Genomic DNA, 27,116 nt, shown 5'->3' on the forward strand with positions numbered 1-27,116 from the left:
GATATACCACCACAACCCAGGAGTGAGTAAGAACAAGTTACTTACCAACATGTAATGTCCACAGCTGTGCACTTCAGAAACTTTTTAGGCAGAGGGCGTCCTGCGTCACTGGCGTAAGGTCGATGTCCCTCGAAGGCCTCCGTAGAGGGCGATGTCATCGGATGTTATAAATAGGACGCACGGCGCCCATAGCCTCAGTTTAAGTTTTTCCCCCAGAACGTGTGGCACCAGTCTCATGCCTTCTTGACTGCACATAGCCTTGCGGAAACGTAATCTGGAATCGTATAGGAAATTCTCCAGAGGGGCAGGCTGGGAGGGCGATGTGGAATACGTTGGAGGAACATCCAGTCGAAAGAACGTTACCAGTTGGTAAGTAACTTGTTCTTCGAATGTATTGTGTCCGCCAACGTATTCCACATCTTTGACAGACTCCCAAAGCAGTACCAGAAAATGGAGGAGGGAAAAGAATTTAGAGTACCCAATCAGATGGCGGAATAAAGAACCGCCTTATCAAAGGCCATATCCTGACCATGGATCGTATCAAGGGAGCAATGTTTAACAAAGGTGTGGAGTGAAGCCCATGTAGCAGAATCACAAATATTCCTAATAGGAACACCCCGCTGGAGGGCGGTGGAAGTAGCCACGTCCTTAGTGGAATGAGCTTGCAACCCTTCAGGAGGGTCCTTACCCGCCAATCGGTAACACTCTGTAATGGTGAGGATTATCCACCTGGACAAGGTCTGTTTGTAGGATATGCTGGACTCCGATTGGGCCACGCTGTTACCAAAGAGTTGATCGTCCACTCTGACCCTGGACATCCTAGAAATGTAAAAGCTCAGAGCTCTCCTAGGATACAACCGATGGAGTCGCTCCTCTTCCTTGCCAGGATGAGGAGGAGGATAGAACGATGGGAGAACCACCTTCTGACTCAAATGAAATTCAGATACTACCTTAGGTAGAAAGGAAGGACATACCCGCAGTACCACCTGGTCCTTGTGGAACACAGTAAAGGGTGGCTTAGAGGAAGTGCCTGCAATTCACTCACTCTGCGAGCGGAAGTAACTGCAACCAAGAACACGGTCTTGAAGGACAATAATCTCAAAGGACAAGAGTGCAAAGGTTCAAACGGAGCACCCGTGAGAAATTTCAAAACCAAATTTAAATCCCAAACCGGCACCTGGAAAGGGGACGGCGGGAACACATTAGTCAGTCCTTTAAGAAATTGTAAAAACAAAGGAATCTTAAAGTAAGAACATTATTCAGACGAGCGCTTGAAGATACACAGCGCCGCCAGGTAACCCTTAATGGTACCCACTTGAAGGCCCCTGTGGGCCAATGAAAGTAAGAAAGACAAAACAATAGGAATGGAGCACTGAAAAGGATCAACATTGTGACCTCTGCACCAGTTGCAGAACTTACGCCAGCGGCAACAGTACAGAGATTTTGTTGCAGGACGCCTGGCCGAAAGCAACACCTCCATCACTTCATCCGGGAGGTCCCAATCCTTATACCTCAACCTTTCAGATACCAAGCGTGAAGTTTGAGAGTCTTGACCTCTGGATGGAGAACCTGACCCCCCCCCTCATGCGAGAGCAGATCCTCTCGGTAGGGAGGACGTCGTGGAGGTCAGAAGGACATTTCTAGAAGGTCCGGGGTACCACGCTCTCCTGGTCCAATCCGGAGCAATGAGGATCATGTGGGAACCAAACCTCTGCAACACTTGCGGAATGACGGGGACTGGAGGAAACGCGTACAGCAGTGCGAATGACCAATCCACTACGAACGCATCGCCTAAGGCTCCTCTCAGAGGAAATTCCCTTGAGCAGAATCTCTTGCACTTCCGGTTGACACTGGTGGCAAAGAGATCCACTTGCAGGGTTCACCAAAGGGCGAAGATCTCCTGAAGGACTTCCTGAGCCAACTCTCACTCGTGAGAGATTGTGCTCTGCCTGCTCAGAGCGTCCGCCGCTGCATTTTCGTCTCCGGCCAGATGAATTGCTGAGATCGGAATTCCCTGCTGGATGGCCCAGAACCAGAGCTGCATTGCCTCTCTGCACAATGCGAGTGACCCTACCTCCCCTTTTTTGTTGAGGTAATGCATGGCCACTGTGCTGTCCGTCATGATCAGGCCACTCTTCCCCCGCACAGACGGCAGAAAAGCCTTCAGGGCTAGCCCTCCGCTCTAACAGGTTGATGTGGAGTTTGGACTCCGACGGAGAGCAGCGACCGCTGGCGGTCAGGTCATTGGCATGAGCGCCCCATCCTGTGAGGGAAGCATCCATCACTAGTCGCCTCCGGCCATGGTTGCCAAAACGGCTCCCTCTTCATCAGGTTCCTCTCGTTGGCCCACCACAGAAGATCCTGGGAGATCGAGAGTGGAATTTGAAGGGGATCCGACATCTTGCCTGAGAACTGCGACCACTGCATCTTGAGGACCCATTGCAGGGATCTCATCCGCAGCCTGGCCTCTGGCACCAGAAAAATGCAGCATGCCATGAGGCCGAGCAACCTTAAGAATTCGAAAGCTGGGGGATTCTGGGCATGTTGAAACTTGTCCACCATCTGCACAATGTGATGAGCTCTCACCTTGGGTTGGCAAGCACTTCCCCAAGGACCCGTCTAACACAGCCCCGATGTACTGGAGCTGTTGGGAATGTGTCAGATGCGACTTCTTGAAATTGAGGGAGAAGCCAAGCCTGTGAAGGGAGCGGCAGGTACGACTGAGGTGGTCCAATGCTTGCTTAGGAGAGCGCACCTGGATCAGCCAGTCGTCCAGGTATGGGTAGATGTGAATCCCCCCTTGCCCGAGGTACGCTACCACCACCATTAGCTTGGTGAAGACCCTCGGGCGGAGGTCAATCCGAATGGCAGGACCCAAAACTGAAAGTACAGGTCTCCAGCCGCAAACCTCAGGTACTTTCTGTGCTTGGGATGAATCAGCACATGAAAGTAAGCATCCTGTAGGTCCAGAGACACCAACCAATCCTGAAGTTGAAAGGCATGGAGGACTTGAGAAAGAGTAACCATCTGGAACTTCCTGAGAAGTTTGTTCAATCAATGCAAGTCAGGGATGGGTCAATCCCCCGTCTTTCTTTGGGATCCAAAAAATAAGGGGATTACCATCCCTTGTTCCTCTTCCTACAGGCACCAGTTCTATAGCGCCTTTCTCCACCAGGTTTAAGATTTCCTGCGTAAGGAGCGGATCTGGAAGCTTCAAAGAGAGTTTCCCCGGTGGATTGTCGTGAGGCCGATTTAGGGAGGCTGTAGCCGTGGACTATCGTATCCAGAACCCACGGATCCGAAATAATCGCTCGCCATTCTTCGAGATGCTGAGATAGCCTGCCCCCAACCGGTGAACCATGGGACATGGCCTCATGACTGTTTTGGAGCGGTTGCGGCAGTGCCTGAAGGCAAAGAGGCTGCTGCCCAAGCAGCTTTGGCACCCCAATTTCCCCCGACCACCATGGGTACTTTTTCGCTGGCCCCTTTGACTGGCGGACCCTCTCGTTCTACTAAAGGAGGCGTAGAAATGAAAAGACCCTCCCCTCCACTGCTGTACCCTAGGAGGAAAAGGCAGAGGTTGACGCACATCTGCGCTTAAAGATTTTGCCACAGCTTTCAAGGTCTGCAAACTCTCAAGGCTCTCGTCAGGCTTGTTGCCAAACAAATGTGCGCCAACAAAGGGCATGTTCAGAAGATGGGCTTGCACATCCAGAGCAAAACCAGACTTCAGCAACCACGCAAATCTGCGTATAACGGTGCTCGCAGCCATGGACCGGCTAACACTGTCAGCTGTATCCAAACCCAACTGAAGGGATTTGCACATGGCATCCTTGCCGTCTTGCACAAGAGCCAGGAAGCCATCCCTTTCCCCCTCAGGAATATGCTCAGCGGCTAAAGAAACAGTTCCACAGAGTGTGTGAGAACCTTGCTAAGGCACAAGTGGAGTTGGCCGATTTCAATGCCATGCTCCCCGCAGAAAATACCTGCCGAACCCAACCGTCCAAGTGTTTCTCGTCCCTATCAGGAGGGATGGTAGGGTATGCCGCTTGCCTCTAGGTGGCCGTAGCCACCTGAACCACCAAACTCTCGGGAGTGGGGTGAGTGGATAAATAGCTGGGGTCGCTAACGGAAGGCTAGTATTATTTTGTCGACGATTTATTAACAGCCGGACGAGATTCCGGTGACTGCCAAGCAGCAGCCACCCTTTCCTGTAAGGTGAGATGAAATGGTAACACCGGGTCAGAGGACGGACCTTGATCTAAAATGTCCATTACATCATCCTGCACAAAGTCTTCAGGAGGACTGGACCAGCCCAGATACTCTGAGACCCTAGCCATGAGCCGCCTGTATGAAGACTCAGCATGAGCCCCAGGGTCAGGCCTACCAAATTCCACTTCCGGAGAAGTGTCCAACCCACTGGCATCATGAAGGGTTTACCTCAACTCCTCCAATTGACTGTATCCAGAAAAGATTGGAGCCACATCAAGTTCACCAGGGTCCTCAAATTCAGACCTTTCTTCCTCTTCATATAAGTCGTCCATAGGGAGTTGAAACCCTGACCTGGGGACAGAAGAGGGCCTTCAGTCCAATGCTGGCCTCATAGTCTTCGCCGTAGCCTTCCTTGGAGGATCCACCAAATCAGGGTACTCCAATGGTAAATTGCGGGCAAAAACTTCCAAAGGCTTCGACGCCGAAAGCGGCGACAACCTCGGCGCCGTGTGGCCAAAGGCTTCGGCGTCGACAGTGGTGCCGACGGCGCTGTGGGCTGATAAAACGGCAAAGCGTCTTATCCCCCACTCCCCCCCTCCTTCCATTCATTCATTTTCTCCCTTCTAACCTTCCTATTTCCACATATGCTTGTAATCTAGGCATTACTTCGATCCTTCCTTCACTTTTTCACATCATATATCCCTTACTTCTCGCGCATGTCGCTACCACCTCTAACATCTGCAAAGTCAGTTCCTCTCTCACCATTCATGCTACCAAACTTTTGATCTCCTCCCTCATTTTCTATCGCCTCTTCTATTGTTCTTCCCTCTTCCTTGGTCTCCCTGCCTCCCACCTTGCCCCCCTCAAATCCCTGTACCACTCTGTAATCCGTACCCTCTGCCTTCTCTCTCCCTTCGACTCCATCTCTAACTCTCTATCTAACCTAGGCTGGCTTCCTTTCCACTCCCAACTTAAATTTCACTTCCTTTATCTTGTCTTTAAATCTCTCTTCTCTCATTCCACACTCCCTCTCGCTCCCTTCACTCCGCTGATCTCTTCTTACTTTCTGTTCCTCCTCCCCCTTGTGCCTCTTCTCGTTTCTGCTCCATTCCCCCTTGTGCCTCTTCTCGTTTCCGTCTCTCTCTCTCTTTCGACGCAGGCTTCGAGCCCTTAGCAGGTTGCAGCGGTCTCGCCAGAGACGAGGACCAAGAACTGGAAGCACGTCTCTTGGGACTATCCGAAGCCTTTTCCGAACGGGACCTCGAAGGATCCCGGTGCAAATCGCGTCGTGGACCAGAGCCCGAAGCCATGCGAGCCACGGTACTAGACCGTTCCTTGCCGGCTTTGTGAAGGCACGACCGGAACCGTGCCCTGCGATTGAAATATCGCTAACATTTGCTCCTTAAAGGCAGCCCATTCCTCCAGAGTCGAGGACTTCGTCGGGCATGCCACTTTCCTCGCGGCACCATCCTCCGAGGAGGACAGGGAGGGCAACCGGTGACGGCACTTCTGAGAATGCCGCAACGAGTTACAAGAATGGCGAGAACTACTCCGGGACCTAGAACCTGGGGCCTCCTCCCGACGCAGAGAGTTGCCCCTCGAGTCGTCAGTGGACACCCCTTTGGTTTTTCATTTAGATGTACGGGACTTACTGGACTTAGGACCCCTACCTACCTGGAGCTTCTCCTTATGCTGCCGCAAGGCCTTGGCAGTCAGCGACTGGCATTTTGAACAGTCGTCAGTTTTGACTCTTACCCAAGCACCACAAACAAATGCGATGCACGTCGTGATCGACATTTTCGACTTGCAACCCCGGCAAGTCTTGAAGCCAGACCGCAGAGTCGTAGGGGTCAAAGAAAAAGACATGTCAACGATGAAACACAGGAGGCGCGCCGAGTTCTCGAAGCAAACATGTTTGCGGAAAAAACGGAACTGACGATACGGGCGCCGTGCGTCATATTTATAACATCCGGTGACGTCATCCTCAACGGAGGCCTTTGAGGGATATCGACCCGGCGTCATCGACACAGGACGCCCTCTGCTGAAAAAGTTTCCGAAGTGCACAGCTGTGGAAATTACATGTCAAAGATGTGTAATACGTTGGAGGACACAATCCATTCAAAGGGGACACCCAAGTGAGCATAGGACAATCTCTACTATAGAGGGCCACCTGATGATTGGCTTAAGCGGATAGTGGCTGTGTAGAGAACAGAGACGGTTTTTTTAACGTTTTGTATCAAACTAACCATTAGCTAAGAAGGTAGAGGGCACAAATCAAATAGGTTAGGTTATATTTAGCGACTGGGGTAAATGGCCCGGTTCTATGCCATTGTCGAAAGGGTGATTGTTCCAGCTTTACTGTATGTGTACTATTTAGCGATGCAGTTACAAACACTAAAGGACTGGGAATTATGAAAATTTGGAGGTCGAGTGGTGAACCACACATAGGTTTGTGCTGCAATTCAAATACAAAGATCTAAAAACCAGTGTATTGAATTTGTGAAGATCAAGAAGTACTGTGAATAAAATTGCAGCCAACTCCGATGCTACTAAACCTCCTGAATGGCACCTAGAGGTCAGTGTTTTTCCATCCCTAGGAGGAGGAAGCTTTCCATCGAATGATGCAGAGCAAACAAGGTAGAACTTCTAACAATACCAAAAGACCCACTGTTCTTTGTGGCCTATTAAGCAGCACAGTGGCACACATTCAGTGTTCAGCTGGACAGGGTGTTCGAATGCCAGGCCCTGAACCTTGGCTGGAGACATTTTAGCACAATCAGTGGAAGCCAATTATGCAGACCTCAACTTGGAAAGGAACGCTTATTTTTCCTAGAAGCATTTGAGTTTGCCCAGGAAGGTTTCCTCAACATATAGGAGTTCAGGAGTTTTAGTTAAGTCCACCTACGGTAGGACTGTAGAAGACTCACTCTTAGGCGTACAGGGCTCCCACTCTTAGAGTTGGCCTGAAATACCCAAAAGGCTTGGTGGCTATTATCGAGCAGCCAGGCTTAGTCTAGAAGGGATAAGGGCTGTAGTCGAGTACAAAGACCTTTGAATACACTTATAGTAAAGGAAACACTTAAACATTGTAGTTATATACAAATAGGATTATTATATACACTTGGGCAATGTTAAACTCAAAATGCAATTCAGGCAAGTAAGGAAAGTGTCACACATATACAGAAGGACATTTGCTGTAACAATACTCTGTTCAAAAGTAGACCTTTTGGATGAGAAGCAGGCAAGTATCAAGAGTAGATTTAGGTTAGTAAATCATTGATCAACCAACATTTACTAAATAGCAATACTAGTAAGTTTAGATAACTTTGTTTAGGTCTAAACTTTACAAGTCCAACCCTATCTGGGGAATGAGAGTCTCAAAAGTCAGATGGGGGCACTGGGGGACCTGTAACCTGTGGGCAGCAGAACAAAGGAAAGCAGACACTGTCAAAGTTGTCTCTGATGATGCTTTTCGTAGCAAGTAAGTGAAATTGGATTCAAAGGGCTCAGGGTGTGGTGGGGGGCAGATAGGCCACCTGAAGGATTTAATCCTCTAGGACGCATGTCCTTAGGCCTGGGAAAACACGATTGGGTCGTCCACCCCAACGTGACTAAAGAAGCTCAGAAGGAGACAACAAAGACACAGAAACTGCCTAGGTAAGTACCCAGGAGTCCGACAGTACCTTCTATGATGAACAACTATGTCACCGGAAGATCCCTGCAGAAAGATGACAGCAGCTCTGGTTCGAGTCTCTTGCTTTGGTGGCTGGAGGAGGAACATTTGGCTGGAGCAGACGGTCAGACTGTCAAATGGACGCCCAGATGAGTAGAGGCTCAGCACAAGCTTTGTCACCCGGCAGACTTTCTTCTCTCAGTTCTTGAATCTGGTAAGGGGAACTCAATGATCAGGATGGAGTCTCTGTAGGCCCGGACAGATGCCCACAAGTTTGCAGCCATAAATGTGCGTGACGCAACAGATGCACCACAGCAGTGCCAGAGGTTCCAGTGTATTCAGGTATTGCAGGCCTGGAAAGTCGCAGCACTTCGTGGCAGGACTCAAACTCTAGCAGGCCCACCAGTCCATGGGAGGAAGTTGTCCGGTCTGGATCTTCCCTGTCGCACCGAAGATATGGCTAGAGCAGCAGCCGTTATTCACATGTCCTCTTCAGCATCAAGACCCTCAACTTTTATGCCAGAACGCAGCGAATAAGCATGCAAGCAACATTCAAACTTAGGGTGGTGGCAGTCTCAAGGAGACAGCCAGGCAACCAATCAGAATTGGATGCAAGCAGACATACAGGAGGACAAAGAACTGAGGAGTTTCATTGTCCTCCCAGCTTCATGTCCTCCCAGACACACAGGCGCCTCTGGGCGGGATTCCCAATGGGAGCCCATCGAAGACAAAGGAGCGAGAACAGGGCTTCCCCCACACAGGTTAGCAGAGGGAGGCTCAAGAAGGGGAAAGCAATCATGAAAAAAAGAAGAAGACCGGCACAATTTTAGGTCAATGGTGACACGTGTCCTTTACCGCATGGATCCCATATTTCCCCTCGGCTCAAGAAACTACACTGGCTTCCTGTGGCCAGCCGGACCCTGTTCAAATCATTGTGTCTGGTGCATCGTGCCTTTTATGGCTTGGGCGCTGAGTATCTCCAAGCAAAGTTTGTTCGCTACACTCCTTCCCACCTGCTGCGCTCTCAGTCTGTGTGTCTTCTCATTGCCCCCCACTATCATCTGTCACGTATTGGAGGCCGTGCCTTTTCGGTGGCGGCTGCTATAGCTTGGAACAAGTTGCCTATTGTTCTCCGTGCCACTGAAGACCACCTGACCTTCCGCCGGTTGCTGAAAACCACTCTGTTTTAGGCCGTCTCCCTCTTTTGGTGTTGTCGGCCATTTCTGGACCCTGATTCCTCTTCAATAGCCAGCGCCAAGATGCCTTTGGGTGTACGTGCGCTTTACCAAGTTCCTATAACATACCGCAGCTGCGACAGCAGCATGCATGTAAAAATCCCGAAAGTCGGTAGAAAATATCCACTGCCACCAGCCTCTCAGCTAGACTTTCCACTGTAACTAGAAAATTACAGGAGAAGTGAGAAAGGGGATACAATGTGTCTCCTCAGCACTCCACATAAGGTGGGGTGTGCTCGATTGCACATAAGAAAAAGCATAGGCAGGATAAAAAATATCCCCCTATCCTGGTAACAATATGTTAACACAGGAATGTAAAAGAAAACCACTCACTTAGGAGTCTCAGACAAAAATCCAATAGTCCAGCAAAAAGTGCTGGGGGACTTACTAAGTGGGGAGAATTACACACAAGATGGAAATTCTATCCAACAATAGGCCTTACAACTGAACGAAAAGCAGAAGGGCCAATACAATTCTTTGCATTAGAGGAAATGGTAGTCACGGATCTCTCCGGAGATCAGATTCACATTGTTGCAACAACTCACCCCTATTTTGGGCAAAAGGGGTCTTGCCATCAAAAGGCTAAACCATGTCTGGGAATGCTTGTGGTTTCATGCAGAAGGGATGTGACCAGGCAGTTTGGGATGAACTGCCCCGTTTGGGGTTGAACCAAGCCTGATTTGCATATGGTCTTCCCCCTTTTGTAATGGCTTGACAGGCGAAGAAGGATGGTCTGGAAGGTGGCCCAGAGGAATGCAAGAGGTTAAGAAACCTTGCAGCCATCACCTCTTTTGTTTTGCTGTAGTCTTGCCATCAAAAGGCTTATCCAAGACGTACTCTTGAGAAACAGATTTCAGGTTAGAGCCTTTATATAGGCATGTCTTCCCATTAAAACAGCCTGAGAAACGCCACTGGCCACTATCACTATATTCCTAGCAACCGAAATACTGCATAGAGGTCACCTTTAACAAATTAGGGAGGAAGGCACATTTTTCCCAAGCAAAGATCTGAGCAGAAACCAAAAGAGCAAAAATGAAGTCCACTATGTATTTAAAAATAAGCACCAAGATACCAAAAAGGTCAAAAGAAACTGCACACAAATGAGAGAATGTCACAAGCAATTCTCCAACCACTGGGCGAAAAAACAAGAACTGGCAGTTCGGCCACTGGCAATATTAATAAACGGGAGCATGTGTACGCAGGTGTTTAAAGGAGGAGTCATATAGCAAGGTTACATATTCCAAAGCCTTTTGCAGCTTTACTGCAGCATTTTAGAAGCCGAAGGAAGGAGGGAGAGGTAATGAATGAAAGAGTAACTGGATATTTTCTTTGCTCATTGAAGATTTTCTACAACACAAAAACAAGTGTTTGCTTTGTTCTCGCAAGTAGAGCCCAGTTATTCATCTCTAAAGCCCTTCTTTACGATTCTGCGCTGGTGCTTTTCATTCATTAAAATAATGCCACTGATGGCTTCAGTTCGGTTGAACAAATTCATTGTTGTTCTCATGATTCTTCAACAATATTCCCAAACACTGCCCTGACTTAGCTCCATTCTTTGCTCTATACATACAGGGTCCGCAAAACTGCTTCTTGGTCCTGAGGAAGGTGCCAGAGTAGCAAGCACTGAAACATCCTAGGCGTCAACCCTGACTCCAGATCTTTCCTACAGATAGGAATTCTCTCTACTAAACTCACTATGATCATAAGAGATCTCATTAATGTGTGCTCCCTTTAAGCACCCTCACACAGATGAATTGGTTGTTTACGGAGTTTTCACACTGCTAACGATTCATTCTATACAGATAAGAATTGCCCCGGAAGTATTCAACCAGATCCTCTTGAAACAAGTCCTTTACCCAAAGGTTATTTCTGATGAACTATGTATATATTAATTATATATTGACATATGTTAACTTATACTACATCATCTTTCTAATGCTCTCTGGCTGTAATAATGTCCTTTCATCTCATCTTGTAAGATTGTATGGCTATGCTTCGTCAGCCCGTGCATTTGTTTTCGCACTATGTATGAAACACCCGATTTTTTATGTATCCATGTACTATACAAACTTTTAATCATTATAATCCTATCCATTACATTTAACAAACTTTGAAGTTTGGAATTTACAAAAATTGGACCATCATTGTGGTTAATTAAGTTACATTAACTGAATGCAAGAATGATCCAAATCATTTGCTTAGTCATTAACCAAACATGCACAAACCCCTTCAGTTCTGCATTAGTTAATTATGGTTTCAAGAACACACCAACTTTCAAAGACAACAGTTCAAGAGCTTATACTTTTATACTAGTAAAGGGACTACCAAAAGTCTGCCCCCTTCGATCTTGTCCAGTGAAGGCTGTTCCTCTGCCTAACCCAGGTGTCCCTCAACACCGCAACTGTCATTAGAGTTTTGTAACCGCTACAATCTAAAAAGCTGCCTGGCTAATTGTGACAGTCTAAAGGCAAATGCCTTCTCTATCTAAAACTCCCTCTAGGTGAGTCTCTAAGATAAGTTCCACCCTATAGTATAATGTCAGTATTGGTGCCTTCCAGATACTCCGTTTTCCTCCTCGTCCTAGGTTTCTCTGTTTCTCTCCCTTTCCTCCTACTCTCCTCTCTAATACCCCCCCACTGTTTCCTTCTCACCGCCACACCTGTGTCCACTCCAGTGTTTCTCTCTCTTTACTATCTACCGCCATGCCACCCTCTAAATCTGGCTCCCCTACTACTCTCTCCACACCATCACCACTACTACTACAACAACTTCTCCCCACCACACCACCACTATTCTACCCTCTCCACACCAATACTATTCTCCCCTCTACACACCACTACTACTACTCCAACCTCTCCACAGCACTACACCTATCCCCTCCACTACTACGACTCTCCCCTTTCTTGGTAATCTCTCCTCTCCTATTCATTCTACTACTGTGCTCTCCTCTTCCATCTACTACTAATCTCCCCTCGTCATCCTACTACTCTCTCGTCACTGCTTGTCCCAGTTACCCTCCAGTCACCTTACCCATTCTCTTTATTAGTCTCTCCCACCTACCAACCACACTCAGACTCAAGTACCACTTTCTCCCACAAACCAAGATCTCACTTTGGATACTCATTCAGCAATTCTCCCCAATGCTCCACTGTTCTATCATACCTCCCCCTGGTCTCGTGTTGCTTCTTCTGCCTTGACCTCACCAAAATAGCCAATTGTTAGCCACAGGCCTTACATTATCGATTCGTTGGCGGTTGGGTTGGCTAAAGCAAGGCCTGTCCCTCCTAGAAGCCAGTCTGACTAGAGCGAGGTAGAACACTCCATGCAAATTGCCCTCCAGGAAGAGAGATAGTAGGAGGAAGGCAAAAACACTAGAATAAATCTAAGGATTCCCAGATGGTATATGCTGGTCCACATATGAAGGGCTGAGTGGGAGGTAAAGCTCCAAATAACAAGGGATAGCAAGTATTCATTGTTTCACATGTAAATCTGTCAGAACAGCTGTACTGTAGAAAAGATTCTAGTGAGGGAGATGAGACTTTGAAAGAGATGCAAAAAAAAAGAAAAAAAAGGCGGGCAGTATCGGGCAGAAGGAAGACGAGGGCAGTATTCTCCAGATTTACCTGAGTAGGAGGAAGAAGGCATGGCAGAGGAAGTAACAAGGGACCAGGACGGAAGAAACAGGGGAAGAGAAGAAGGGTTATCCACAAGACAATAGGAAATACAGTGTCTGCTCTAGGAAGCGCAGAACAATGAAACACGACATGCAGTAGTGCTGGTGCCGGTTATCTACCGGGAATGCATTAGTATTGTGTGTCAGAGGCACATAACATAAGCATACAAGTCGGCCATCTTGGGATGAGACGCATACGCTTCCATCGTAATAGAGTCGCCAGGACTGAGGAGTAATCATGACACCCATTGTATTATCACCTCACCCTCGTCCTCACCATATCCCTCTATTGGGTTTTTCCCTCAGCTGGTTCCCGGGCCAACAGCTGACTGTCTTCTTCCCTGTGCAGGTGTTCCAAGCAAAACATACAAAAAGGGCCTTAAACCCTGCCTCTTCCTCGTAGGTGGGTTTGTCGGTATCAATCAAAGGCAGACTGCAGTGTTCAATGTCCCAGTTCGTGTGAGGGCTTTGGGCTGGTTAGAGATGCTGGCTTGGTGAGGATATCCCTCTATGGTCTCCACCCAAGTGTGTACAATGTCTGAGTTTGTGAAACAGGCTGGAGCACTCTGAACACTGTCAATCAGTGGTGTTGTGCTGGTGCAGGTTTTGTCATGACTCGGTTTGATCAGGCTGCTCAGCGGTCTATTCTGTGTCCAGTCCACTCTGCTGCGTCTCTTTAGGTAATATTGTTTGCTGGCTGTTCCGCAGCTGGGTTGATATTTAAAGTCCTCTGGAGCAAATGGAAATAAACTGTCCAGAATTGAGAAATGCAGGTATGGGGTGATCAACAGCTGTACTCATTTCATATATGCAGTCACATAAAAGGGACTCAGACTGGGGCCTTACGAACTCAAATTACTCACCTCTGGGGCAGGGCTGGCTCTGGGATGCCTCCCACCCCAGGCTTGGAGGGGTGCCAATCCCCTCTCAATAAGTAAATTGGTTCTGTCTCATTCATATTTATGTTTTCTATACTTTTCCAAGAATTAATGCCTTTCCAATACAAAAATGTTTCAGGAGGTTGACAACTATCACTTTCATTTCCATTAAAATAATCAATGAATATTCTTTTTTGCAACCTCCCTCGGGTTGCATAAAACCTCTGCTGTAAGGGAGACACAACCTCATTGTCGTGTCTAGTTGGTACAATAATTGTTTAGAATGCAATAGAAGTATTTCTATTGAATTGCTTCACATATAATGGAGATAAAGGAAAGCCTTCTTACCCCAGATATGGCTTGTGCCAGTAATGTCTTTCCACAGCCTGGTGGTCCATGCAGAAGAAATCCTCGTGGGGGGACAACACCCAAGTGCTGGTAGATTTCAGGATGACGCATGTGAATGAGCATCTTGCACACTTCCTGCATTAAGGAAGTGTAGAGGAAAACTTGGTTACTAGAGAAGAGGATAGAGATCACACACTTTCAAATAGACAGAGATATGCATTAATTGAACATTTTGCAGTCAAAGCAAGTGGAGTTTGACTGCCCTTACGCTAATCAAATCAACATGCACATAAATTACTCCCATGAAAGACCGCATCAGGGATTTTTTAGCCCACCAAATAAACTAGAATAAAACATTAATACAATTTTAAATCTGCTAATAACAAACAAAGTGTGAAACTGGATTCTGCCCTGCAGATGTATAAGGAGGAGTAGGGGCTAAAATGCCCACTCAACCCTCACACTGCTAAGAGCCAATACAATCAAAGGTAAAACAGGCAGTTTGGAGATATACCTCCTTCGCCATTTGTGGTAGAGTGAGCCCAGGGAAGGTTATGCTCTCAAGATGTGTGTGACTGATTCAGTAGCGACGCAAACAGCAAAGTAGAACTATTCAAAACAAAGGGAATGTACAATCAAGGTTCTTTAACAATAGATATACTTTAATAAAACACAACTGCAAAATAACTAAATGGAAGCACACCACACAAAACACACCCTTAAGAACAGAACAGAGAATAATCAGGATTAGCACAATGCAGCACTCTGGGTAGTAATCAGGGGTGTATGGCAAGTGAAAACCACAATATTTTTAAAAAAAGGATACGTTTCTTGAATGCAAAAAAGCACTAAAGTGCGCTAAGGCCCCAGACTCTAGGGCCCAAATGGACCAAGCTGGCATTTATTGGCCGACAGTACCTCATTTCGGGTCTTTGGCTGGTCGAGCAATCAAGCTCAGCTCAGGCACCGTGTATTGTGTGGGCCCAAGCAGTAAACAGACATTGCACAGTTTCAAATGCAGTAGCTCTGTGCGGTCTGAAGGAGGCATTTGGCAAAGCAGGTCTGGGTGCTCAACAGATCTCTTCAATGTCAGGCAGTCATATCCGGTTGTAACCGTCGATGAGTGACGCTCCAACAGTTAAGAGTGGATGGGCAGCGGTTTTCGAAATGGTGATCCTGTTGCTCCGATGTGCGGTTTCACTATACAGCAGTTCGATAGGCGAGTCAATGCTTGGTGTAACCCCTGGTTTGAGTCGACAAGTGACTCTCCAGAAGTTTTATACGGTCTGGGCATCGAGCAGTTGATTTGAGCGCAGCAGGTGACTGATGAAACAGCGGCACAATGCAGCACCAGGTGAGCTCTATGTGCAGGCAATTGTTCGGAGGAGTAGAAGAAAGTAGCACCTACTGGATCCCTCGGTGTATATGGCATTGCGTTTTCTCAGACGGCCATCTGACTGGTTTTGGAGGGTGGCAGAACAAGTTTCTTACCCATGGTAACGTTCTTTCGACTAGAAGTTCCTCCCACATATTCCTTATCTTTGATATTTCCAATATCCCAGCTATGCTGCCTCGGAAAAAAATATTTCAGCAGGGGGCGCTGTGTGTCGGTGCCTGTCAAGTCTATGTCCCTTGGAGAGCTCTGTCTCGACGTCGATGTTACCGCAGGTATATGCAGCACGCGCAGCGCTGATTGGCCTCAGTTGCATTTTGATGAGTGGAGCTTTACCTTGTGTTCGACAGTTAATCCTCGAGAGAGTGTAGACGGGGGGCGATCAGGAATACGCAGAAGGAACATCCAGTCGAAAGAACATTACCAGAGGTAAGTAACTTGTCCTTCGAATGGATTGTGTCCTCCCAGGTATTCCTTATCTTTGATACACTCCCAAAGCTGTTTACGTAATTTGGAGGTGGGAGTAGAAATGAGTGTGGTTATGAATACACTGAGTGCAAGACTGTTTTTCCAAAAGCAGAATCTTGGTCCGAGGAGGAGTCTAAACTGTAATGTTTAGTAAAGGTGTGCACAGAGGACCATGTGGCAGTTGCACATATATCTTATCGGAACTCCCCTCTGCAAGGCAGATGAAGTTGAAATGCCCCTGGTCGAATGAGCTCCTAGGCGTTCTGGAGGATCTTTACTTACCAGCTTGTAGCATTCCGATATAGTTAGTATTATCCAGCTGGATATAGCTTGCATGGTAATGGATAGTCCTAGTTTGTGACCCGACTAGCCCACAAACAACTGGTCATCCTGTCGTAATTTTGCCAATCTGGAGATCTAAAAGCTCAGTGCACATCTACGGTGAAGCCTGTGAAGTCTTCTTCCTTCCCCGGATGCGAAGGAGGATAAAAAGATGGTAACGTTATTTTATGAGTAATATGAAACTCAAACAATTTTGGGGAGAAAAGCAGGCTTCACTTTTAGTACCTCTCTGTCTTTATGAAAAACAGCACGAGGAGGTTTGCAGGATAAAGCCTGTAGCTCACTCACCCTTCGGGCTGATGTAATTGCCACTAAGAAGACAGTTTTCAGAGTTAGAAGTCTTAATGGGCAAGAATGTAGAGGCTCAAAAGGAGCTGCCATCAATTAGTTTAATACCAAGTTGAGATACCATAGTGGGACTTGAAACGGGATTGGAAGGTAAAAAGTCAGCCCCTTTAAAAACTGTACTACTAAAGGAATCTTAAAGTAGGAGACGTCCTCTTAAGTGCGCTTAAAAATAGAAAGCGCTGCCAGATATCCCTTGATGGTACCAATCTGGAGCCCCATATTTGCCAGATGTAATAGAAAGGATATAAGGGTCAACATTCTTATCTCACACCAGCTGCAGAACTTATTCCAGCGGCAGCGGTATAAATGTTTGGTTGCTGGCCTTCTGGCCGAAAGCAAAACCTCCATTACATTGTCCAGGAGGTCCCAATTCTTGTATCTTAGCCTCTCAGAAACCATGCGTGAAGGCTGAGAGTCCTGATATCCTGATGGAGAACCCAACCCTCCTCTCAAGAGAGATGGTCCTCTCTTTGCGGAAGACGTATCGGAGGGCAGATGGAGAGGTCCAGAAGGTCTGGGTACCGCGTCCTCCTGGTCCAGTCCGGGGCTACTAGGATCATGGATTTCCTTAACCTTCTCAACCTACTGATTACGCAAGGAATGACGGGGATTGGAGGAAACGCGTATAGAGTGGAAACCCCCAGTCCACCACAAACGCGTCTCCTAGAGCTCCGCTTGGGGGGGTTGGGGGGAATTCCCTTGAGCAGTACAGTTTGCACTTCCTGTTGGCACTGGTCGGGAACAGATCCACTTGAGGGGTTCCCCAAAGGGTGAAGATCTCCTGAAGGACTTCCTGAGCTAGTTCCCACTCGTGGGAGACTGTGCACTGCCTGCTCAGATCATCTGCCGTGGTGTTCCTCTCTCTGGCTAGGTGAACTGCCGACAGAGATTCTTTCCTGTATTGCCCAAAACCAGAGCTGCATTGCCTCTCTGCACAGTAGTTGGTGACCCTATGCCTCCTCTCTTATTGAGGTAGTACATGGCCACTGTGTTGTCCATTATTATCAGGACATTCTTTCCCCGTACAGAGGGCAGAATGGCCTTCAGCGCTAGTCCAATTGCCCTCGGCTCTAGGAGGTTGATAAGTAGTTTGGACTCCGATGGAGACCAACGACCGTTGATGGTCAAATCGTTGATATCGGCTCCCCACCCCGTGAGCGAGGCGTCCGTCACTACAGAAATCTCCGGCCATGGTTGCCAAAAAGGTTCTCCTTTCAAGATGTTCTCCGACAGGCGCACCACTGAAGATCCAGTGAGACTCCGGGATTTGTAGGAGATCTGACATCCCTCCTGAGAATTGGGAGCACTGGGTCCTGAGAGCCCACTGGAGAGATCTCATTCTCAGGCAAGCCTCTGGCACCAGAAACATACAGGATGCCATGAGACCGAGCAACCCTGGAAAATCGCAGGCCGGTAGATGTTGGGCATTCTGGAATTTTGTCACCATTTGCAGAATGTCTTGAGTCCTCACCTCTGGCGGCAAAGCTTTTCCTAGGGATGCATCCAGGACTGCTCCGATGAATTGGAGTCTTTGTGATGGTATCATGTGGGACGACTTGAAGTTGAGGGAGAAGCCCAGCTTGTGCTTGTGACAGGCGTGGCTGAGATGTTCCAGGGCCTGTTCTGGGGAACTGGCCCTGATCAGCCAATCATCTAGGTGGTGGTAGACAGTAATCCCTCCTCTCCTGAGTCTCGCTAACGCCATTAGCTTGGTGAAAACCCTCGGGCGGAGGGAAACTCAAATGGCAGAACTCGAAACTGATAGTGAGAACCGCCAACGGCGAACCTCAGGTACTGTCTGTGCTTGTGATGGATCGGCACATGAAAGTAAGCATCCTGGAGGTCCAATTATATCATCCAATCCTGAAGCTAGAGGGCCTTATGGATCTGAGAAAGGGTTACCACCTTGAGCTTGTCCTTCCCGAGAAACTTGTTCAAATCTCAAGTCCAAGATAGTTCTCAATCCCCTGTCCTTCTTGGGGATTAGAAAATATGGGGAGCACCAGCCCGTGTTCCTCTCCACTACAGGTACTGGTTCTATAGCACCTTTTTCTAGCATGGTTAAAATCTCCTGCATAAGGAGCGGATCTGGAACCTTCAAAGAGTTGTTCCTGGTGGATGACTGAAGTTTTTGCAGGAAAGGTAGGCAGTAACCTTGGGCAACTGTTTCCAATGCCCAAGAATCTGAAGTAATAGCCGGCGATACTGTCAGATGCTGCGACAACCTGCCTTCGTCTTGCGAATGAAGACCTCAGAGGTTTTGGAGCTGCTGACGCAGTGGCTGAAGGTAAGGCTGCTGCTGCTGTTGCGGTCTTAGTACTTCTTCCCCGTCCACCATGGGGGGGGGATCGTCTTTGTCCTCTTTGAGCTGGCTGTCCACTTCCTCTTCCAAATGTGGAGTAATGGCGAAAGGACCTAACCCTCCAGGGCGTACCTGTGGGGCGGTTTGGAGTTTTTCTTATTGCAGCTCCAAGGGATTTTGCCGCCGCCTTGAAAGTTTGCAACTTCTCCAAACTTTCATTTGTTTCCAAATAAATGTGTGCCGTCAAAGGGCATGTTGAGAAGCCTGGATTGTACGTCATGCGCAAATCCTGACTTTTGCAACCAAGCAAATCTGCGTATCACTATACTAGCTGCCATAGCTCTGCTGATACTGTCAAGTCGAGACCAGTCTGGAGGGATTTGCACATTGCGTCTTTCCCATCCTTGACGACGTTAAGGAAACCATCTCGCCCCTTTGGGATATAGTCAGCCGCCATGGAAATACACTCCCAAAGGATGTGTGTGAACCTCGCTAGCGTGCACCTAGCACTGGCAGATTTTAAAGCCATAGTGCCGGCCGTAAAAACCTTTTTGGCCATGGCGTCATAACGTTTGTCATCTTTTTTTAAATGTATTTATTTATAATATATACAATATATACAACATATCCGCAACCAGCAATATTATAGTAACAGAATGTACAAAAAAAACAACAGTTAAAAACACAAATTAAAACAAGTCATTAAACACATTCCAGATCTTCTCATATGAAGACATTTTACCTTTCAATTTGTAAATCAATTTTTCTGTCCGTGACAGGCAATGCATTTCCTGAACCACTCCCCAAAGGAAGGAGGGATCCACCCACGGAGAATCAGCCTCTTCGCCACAATGAATGCACGAAAAATCCACTTCTTGTGGGCGGAGCTGACATCATCCAATCCAGAATCATCACCCAGGATTACCGTCCTAAAATCAAGGACCGGCCCTCCTCCTGCAATCCTGACACAAACATCACAAACTTCACTCCAAAAATCTCTGACCCTCACACAACTCCACAACATGTGTTCCAATGACCCAACTTCCTGAACGCACCCCCAACAGCCAGTACTGTCAGACATGCCTCTTTTATGTAATGTTTCAGGACATCAATATACACGATTCAGGATCTTGCTTTGTCGAGACCGCTCACTAAGATTCAGCGAACACAAAGATACATTACTACACATATTTTGCCAATCATCCATATCAATCTCTGATCCAATTCTCTCACTCCAAACTCTCCGCAAATTGTCATTACTCCGATAACGTTTGTCATCTCTATCCTGGGGTATGGTAGGGTAGGCATTTTGTCTACTTGTGGAACAGACTAACTGCACTACAAGACTTTCTGGAGTTGGGTGCTTGCTAAGGTGAAAAGGGTCAGCGCTAGAAACTCTGTACTTAGCTGTCTTTTTTTTTTTTTATTTACAGCAGGAACAACCTCTGGTGCTTCCCAATTAGAAGCCACCCTTTTTTGCAAGGTTTGGTAAAAAGGGACAATTGGATCCTCCTGTGGCCCTCTGTCCAATATATCCGAAGCTGAAAGCACGAAAAAACAGAACAGAGGTCAGCGGGCACTGCGCGTGCTACATATAACTGCAGTGATGTCGAGACCTCCGAGGGACACCGACTCGACAGGCATCAACACACAGCACCCCCTGCTACAAAAATAATTCAGAGGCATCAGAACTGGGATATTGGACATAGCATGAATATGTGGGAGGAAACAATCCATTCGAATGGGGAGCCTTACCAGATCTGGTTCTCCAGGTGCTGCAAGACCCAATTCAGGGGCTCGAGGACAGCGGGAGTCCTTTCAGTCTCTGCTCTCCTTGCCATTGGGGATTCTGGTGCACAATGGCAGGTCCTGGTCCACAGCAAATATCATCCCCAATGTGTCCTGGGGATGGGTAGGGGCAGATTTCTCCTCTGCCCTAGACTGCTCCTTCACCTCAGTGGTAGAAAGATTTGGAAAGTACAACTCTCCCAAAAGAGGTCCAGTGCATTCCTCTCAGGTTCCAGAATGAATCAAAGACGGGGTGGGAGAACCCTCCTTTTAAAGGTAAAAGTCCACAGGTGATTGGGCAAAAGCTAGCCTGCCCAAGTGGTCAAATGCCTGTTATTGAAAAAGTGGACTTTGTCTAACATCACACCCAAAGTGTTTTGCTCTAGAGGAAGCGTGGAGGGGACAGGAAGGCGAGAGAGGCAGTGAGAAACAAAATGGTGCAAGTTTTCGTCCTTGTTACATAGCTTCCCAGACTACTACTCTAACCCTGCCCCTTTCTTTCTCACTAAGATGAAATGCCTTTAGAAATCAAGCACACTAGTGTGAGGTTACTCCCTTTGAATGTATGTGTGCTCCTTTGGTGCCTGGGACCAGGCCAGAATAAACATCACCTTCCACAGGTTAACTGACTCACAGGAGCGAACACCACATGTGTAATATCAAATTGGATGTTGCTGTAATAATTATGAGACTAAAATCCACCGTACCCTAACTCGGGTATGGCTTAAATTTAAAGATTATTCTTCTGCCAGTTGATAGAGCCATCATTATAGGGTTTTGAAACACAGGTGCAGATCCTAAATCCAGCCCCTGCACTGCAGAGCCTTAGCTATCAAATCAAGCTGTCACATGGGCACCTGCGACTTCTGAACCTGCTTGTGCCACTGGTAGGGCAGGCGGTGCACACCAGGGTAATGATGCAGCAAAACACAAGTGCACACTATGCTTTTGGCATGGAGCTTATGAAGGGGGAATCTGATCAGCATATCTTCCTTACAGAGATGGAATTACCCACATCATTTATATATATATATATATATATATATATATATATATATATATTTTTTTTTTTTTTTTAAATAAAAAAGCCAGGGCCCCCACACCCTTTCCAAATGGAAATCTGTCACATAATGAGGGGGAAACATATCAGGCAATAAAATGCATAAGGATTGGTGAGAATATTTTTGTGGATGAACAAACTAGTCATAAATGAAGATAAACCACTTTACCGAGAGCGGGTCATGTTTGTGCTGCTTTGATTTTGCTGACTGTGGTACTGCGCCCCTTTAGGAAAGCATGAAGTGGAGTGGGTATGGGGAACCCAAATGAGGGAGCGAGGAAAAGGGGAACAAAAAAAAATAAAATAAAAAAAAAAAACAGGGTTCATGGGGGTGGAGGTCACATGATGTCCCCAGTGAGGGGACACCCCCAGAAGCATAGGGACACCAGGATCACTGAGAGACAACCTCCCCATCCCCCAATTGGTGGAGGAATAATAGATGTGTACCAAGGAGACTGGAGACTGGTCCTGGGAACACAACAAAATGAAGGAAAAAAAGGGAAATGCCAGGACTGGCGAGGCCTGGGGAAATGGATCAAGGTGACTGCAGCAGTAAGGTAGAGGAATTGACCTGGAGTGGGCAAAATAGTCCATGGGGTCACGTTCCATGGAAAAAGTACCTGAGAAAAACCTCCATCCAGCTTAACATCTAGGTCAGGATTGATGGGTCTAACTCCTGTAAGGTCTTCAGGAATCACATTATACTCCCCATTTTTGAAAGTTGGTAGCAAAATTATGTTGATGGAAGTAAAAAAAAAAAAAAAAAAAAAAAAAGAAATCAAGTCTCATTCCTAATGGGAGAATTTCAGAAGTGACTAAATATATGTTTTAACTGTAACACAGAAGTTTTTTAAGATCAATATGTCTTTGCAACTAGTTATTCATCATATGCAAGGATACATTTTTACCTCTTCCAGTCAGGAAGTAATAATAATAGTTTTTTCCTGTGGCACTACGTGGACTATTTGTCCAACATATCCGTGGAGCTGTGTGGGTGGTGAAAGCAGGGGGGGCAGGTTTTTCGTTGGAAGTATTTTTATTCCTGATTCATCTTTTTTGGAGTATTTGCCTATTTGTAGGAAGTAAAAGTGGCTGATGCATCCCTGATCTGTAGATATAGCACTCAGCACACATTTTAGTTCACACTCTCACACTGATGGATATAGCACTCAGGATGTCCATTAAATTCCTACTAGCAAGTACATCTCCTCTTTGTTTTAGGGAACATGTGGGGTTCAGAATCTCACCCTCTAGATTTGTGTCACTCTCCTTGACAAGTAACTATCATTTTGACAAACACAAGCAAGTAGTTCTTCCACTTGCTTAGGGTTTTCATTGTGCTGTGCATAGCGCTCAACGTTTTAACACTCCATGGTGGGTGAGCACACGAGATTTTGCTTTTGGCGGGTGAAAGCCCATTCATTTATGTGGACAGGTAAGGAGCTTGGAGGGTGAGAGCTGCTTTCAGGGAGGGTGATACCCGCCAAAAGCGTGCGAGTTGAGAGGTTTGTCTGTGGTATTTTTACCCTCTTCCATTCACTGGACCACCTTCCAGGTCCACCTTCTCCTTGATCGGGTTTGTAAAAGTGCCCCAGGGACTTACCTCCAAAACCGCTTTTGTTTCTCTTAGTCTGGTCTCAGCCAGTGTTTGAGATATAGCCCTCAGCAACCTTTCTAGTCTCAGTTACCATTTCGCTGATCCATTGAGGCTCCTTCTCTCCTCTCACTGCATTCAGTTTGGTAATCCGGTCTATATCACTACTTGTCACAGAGTGATGGGTGGTTTTATACTGTCCCTGATTAGCCTGAATAATCACTAATCAGTATAATGCATTATAAAACAATTTCCTCATTCCTTGAAGTTATGGTTGGCTGTTGGCTATGTCCCATTTTATGTGCTCCCACTCAACCGTTTCCCATTCCCTGATAAATAGCTGGGGATCCTTATTCTCCCCATAACAGTGATTATGATGGATTAGTGTATGCAGGACAGCGTACCAGGGCTAAAAAATCCCCTCTATCATTTTTGAAGTCAGGACAACGTGGGGGTTTGGTGGCACCACAGTGCTGCATTCTGTTCTCTTGTTAGTTTCCCATTGGACCGCAAGGCTCTCCCAAGCGGGAAAAACATTCCATCCACCTACAAACTCACACGATGGACTGAGCAATGATCATGAGCAAAGTTAGGGCCAGCATCTTCCAATCCCCAGTCCCTGCAGATCTCAGTCTCTCCAGGAGAAAAGGTGCATGTAGGAGCTATTCTGCTATGTTGCTGGGCAAGGTGTTGAGTTCCCTTGTGAGAGAGCCATTGGAAGTGGGAGACATGCTTGGTAAATACTTATGAGATGGTTTTAGGGAAGGGATGATGGAACAGGAGAGGGGGTTTTAAGGAAGGGATTATGGAACAGAAGAGGTTGGGTTTAGAAAGCTTTTGAAATTCCTCAGGCACCACCTCCAAGTAGCTCTACACTCATCTGATTAGCATCCCTGGCCTCCAGAGCCCCTCTAAATCCCAGATTCTGGGGATTAAATGTGAGTGTCGCACATTATTATGGGATAAGAGCAGAAAACATCCCAACCCCACTGCAAGACTAGACAAAGTCTGGACAACCATAGGAACTGATTGCGACAGTGTCCATGGGTTAAGCAAGTGCCAAATTGAGATGCCTGAAGTCATGCAGTTTTGTTTTTATAAATCACCAAGGCATCTGTAACAATCTGACCTAGTCAAGATGGGATGCGTACCCCTCTCAGCCTGGGGTGGGAGGCCTATCATGATGGAAGTCAGAGCCATTCCTACCCCAGAGGGAGAAGGTGGCAGTTGGAGTGGCGGGGCACAGTTCCTGCATGTAATGCAACAGTACCACTGTAGATCACTCCATACCTCCTGAAAACACTGCTGCCCAATTTCTCTGCGCAAGACAACAGCCCCTCGAACCATTAAGCCAATATCTCCAGCCACCCCGATATTATGGACAGCGAGACAGCCGCAAGTGAAATGGCAGAAAGCTCGCACAGCAGTCCGGGACGCTGCACACTGCTCATCACCACCCGCATGCGCCATGCTCTAACAGCCACAACGGAACCTTCTACAAATGTTCAGAAACTTGCTGTGAAGCAGCTTCCAAATGAAGATAAGAACAAGTTACTCTCTTACCTGGTAACGTTCTTTCGATGGGATGGTCCGACGACGTATTCCATGTCTATGACAGTAATCACCACAGCTGTGCTGCTTCTGAAAATCTTTCGGCGTCTGTGTCCTGCGTCGATGACGTCAATACGCCGCCCTCGAGGACCTCCGCCGACGTCACTGGATGTTATAAGTAGGACGCACGACGCCCGTAGCCTCAGTTGTAGATTTTTTTCCCCAGAACGTGTGGCACCAGTCTTCTGCCAGTCTGACCACACAAAGCCTTGCGGAAACGTAAGCTGCAATCGCACAAGAAATTCTGTAGCGGGGAAGGCAGGGAGGGAGCGATATGGAATACGTCGTCTGACCATCCCATCGAAAGAACATTACCAGGTAAGAGAGTAACTTGTTCTTCGAGGGGATTGGGTCCTCCGACGTATTCCTCATCTATGACAGACTCCCAAAGCAGTACCAATGCAATTAGGTGGGAAAAGAATTGAGAATACAGAAATTTAGAATGCCCAATCAAATTGCGGAGCAAAGGACCGCCTTACCAAAGGCCAGATCATGCCCACGGATGGAATAGAGGGAGTAGTGACGTACCAAAGTATGGACCGAAGCCCAGGTGGCTGCATCACAGATGTTACGAATAGGAACACCCCTCTGTAGGGCAGTAGAGGCAGCCATACCCCTGGTAGAATGGGCCCGCAAGCCGACCGGTGGGTCCTTACCCGCCAAGCGGTAACATTCAGAAATTGCCAGAATGATCCAACGAGACAAAGTCTGCTTAATCACAGCTTGTCCCAAACACTTTCCAGCGTAACCAATGAAGAGTTGATCGTCCACTCTGACCCGGGACATGCGTGAAATATAAAAGCTTAAAGCTCTCCTAGGATCGAGCCTATGGATCCTCTCCTCTTCCTTACCAGGATGCGGAGGAGGATAAAATGCCGGAAGAATAACCTTCTGGCCCAAATGAAATTCCGACACCACCTTCGGAAGAAAGGAAGGACGAACTCGAAGGACAACCCTGTCCTTATGAAACACAGTGAAGGGTGCCTTAACTGAAAGTGCCTGTAACTCACTCACTCTGCGAGCGGAAGTTACCGCAACCAAAAATACAGTTTTACAGTCTCAAAGGACACAAATCCAAAGGCTCAAACGGAGCACCCATCAGAAACTTGAGGACAAGGTTCAAATCCCAACCGGGCACCTGGAAAGGTGACAGAGGGACCACATTACTGAGCCCTTTTAGAAACTGAGAAATTAAAGGGATTTTAAAATAAGAACACTCTTCATTCGAGCGCTTAAATATGGACAGCGCCGCCAGGTAACCTTTAACGGTACCCACTTGCAAGCCCCTGTGGGCTAAAGAAAGCAAAAAAGACAGAACCACAGGAATGCCACATGAAAACTGATCCAAATTCGTAACCCTGCACCAGTCTCAGAACTTTATCCAACGGCATCGGTACAGGGACTTCGTTGCGGGCCTTCTGGCCGAAAGCAACACCTCCATCACGTCTTCAGGGAGGTCCAAATCCTTATACCTCAACCTTTCAGAAACCAAGCGTGAAGGTTGAGGGATCTGACCTCTGGATGGAGAACCCGACCCCCCCTCCCGTGAGAGCAGATCATCTGGGTATGGAAGACGACGTGGTGGGCAGATGGACAAGTCGAGAAGGTCTGGGTACCACGTCCTCCGGGCCCATGCCGGAGCAATGAGGATCATCTGGGAACCGAACCTTCATAACCCCCGCAGCACTTGCGGGATGACGGGGACTGGAGGAAACACGTACAGCAGTGGGAATGACCACTCTACCACCAACGTGTCTCCTAAGGCTCCTTTTGGAGGAAATTCCTGCAAGCAGAACCTTTCGCACTTCCGGTTGACACTGGAGGCGAAGAGATCCACTTGATGGGTCCCCCAAAGGGCGAAGATCTCCAGAAGAATCTCCTGTGCCAACTCCCACTCGTGAGAGATCGCGCTTTGCCTGCTCAGAGCTGCCGAGATCTAAACTTCCTGCTGGACTGCCCAGAACCAGAGCTGCATCGCCTCCCTGCACAGAGGAAGTGACCCTGCCGCCCCCCCCATTTTGTTGAGGTAGTGCATGGCCACTCTGTTGTCCGTCAGGATCAGGACATTCTTTCCTCGCACAGTCGGCACAAAAGCCTTCAGGGCAAGCTCGATGGCCCTCGGCTCCAACAGATTGATATGGAGTCTGGACTCTGACTGAGACCAACGACCGCTGACTGTCAACTCATTGGC

General features: G+C 47.5%; 1 protein-coding gene across 4 annotated transcripts in view; it reads right to left on the bottom strand.

Annotated features, from left to right (window-relative positions):
- NVL (nuclear VCP like) overlaps positions 1–27,116 on the bottom strand; it is a 1,303,574-nt gene that overhangs the window by 970,280 nt on the left and 306,178 nt on the right. For all 4 annotated transcript variants that reach the window (XM_069608641.1, XM_069608644.1, XM_069608642.1 and 1 more), the window contains exon 9: positions 14,020–14,154. In XM_069608641.1, the coding sequence (XP_069464742.1) occupies positions 14,020–14,154 (135 nt within the window). The remainder of the gene's footprint in view (positions 1–14,019; positions 14,155–27,116) is intronic.

The sequence above is a fragment of the Ambystoma mexicanum genome, chromosome 4q (assembly GCF_040938575.1).
Source record: "Ambystoma mexicanum isolate Mex_15411 chromosome 4q, UKY_AmexF1_1, whole genome shotgun sequence".
Classification (NCBI taxonomy): Eukaryota; Metazoa; Chordata; class Amphibia; order Caudata; family Ambystomatidae; genus Ambystoma; species Ambystoma mexicanum.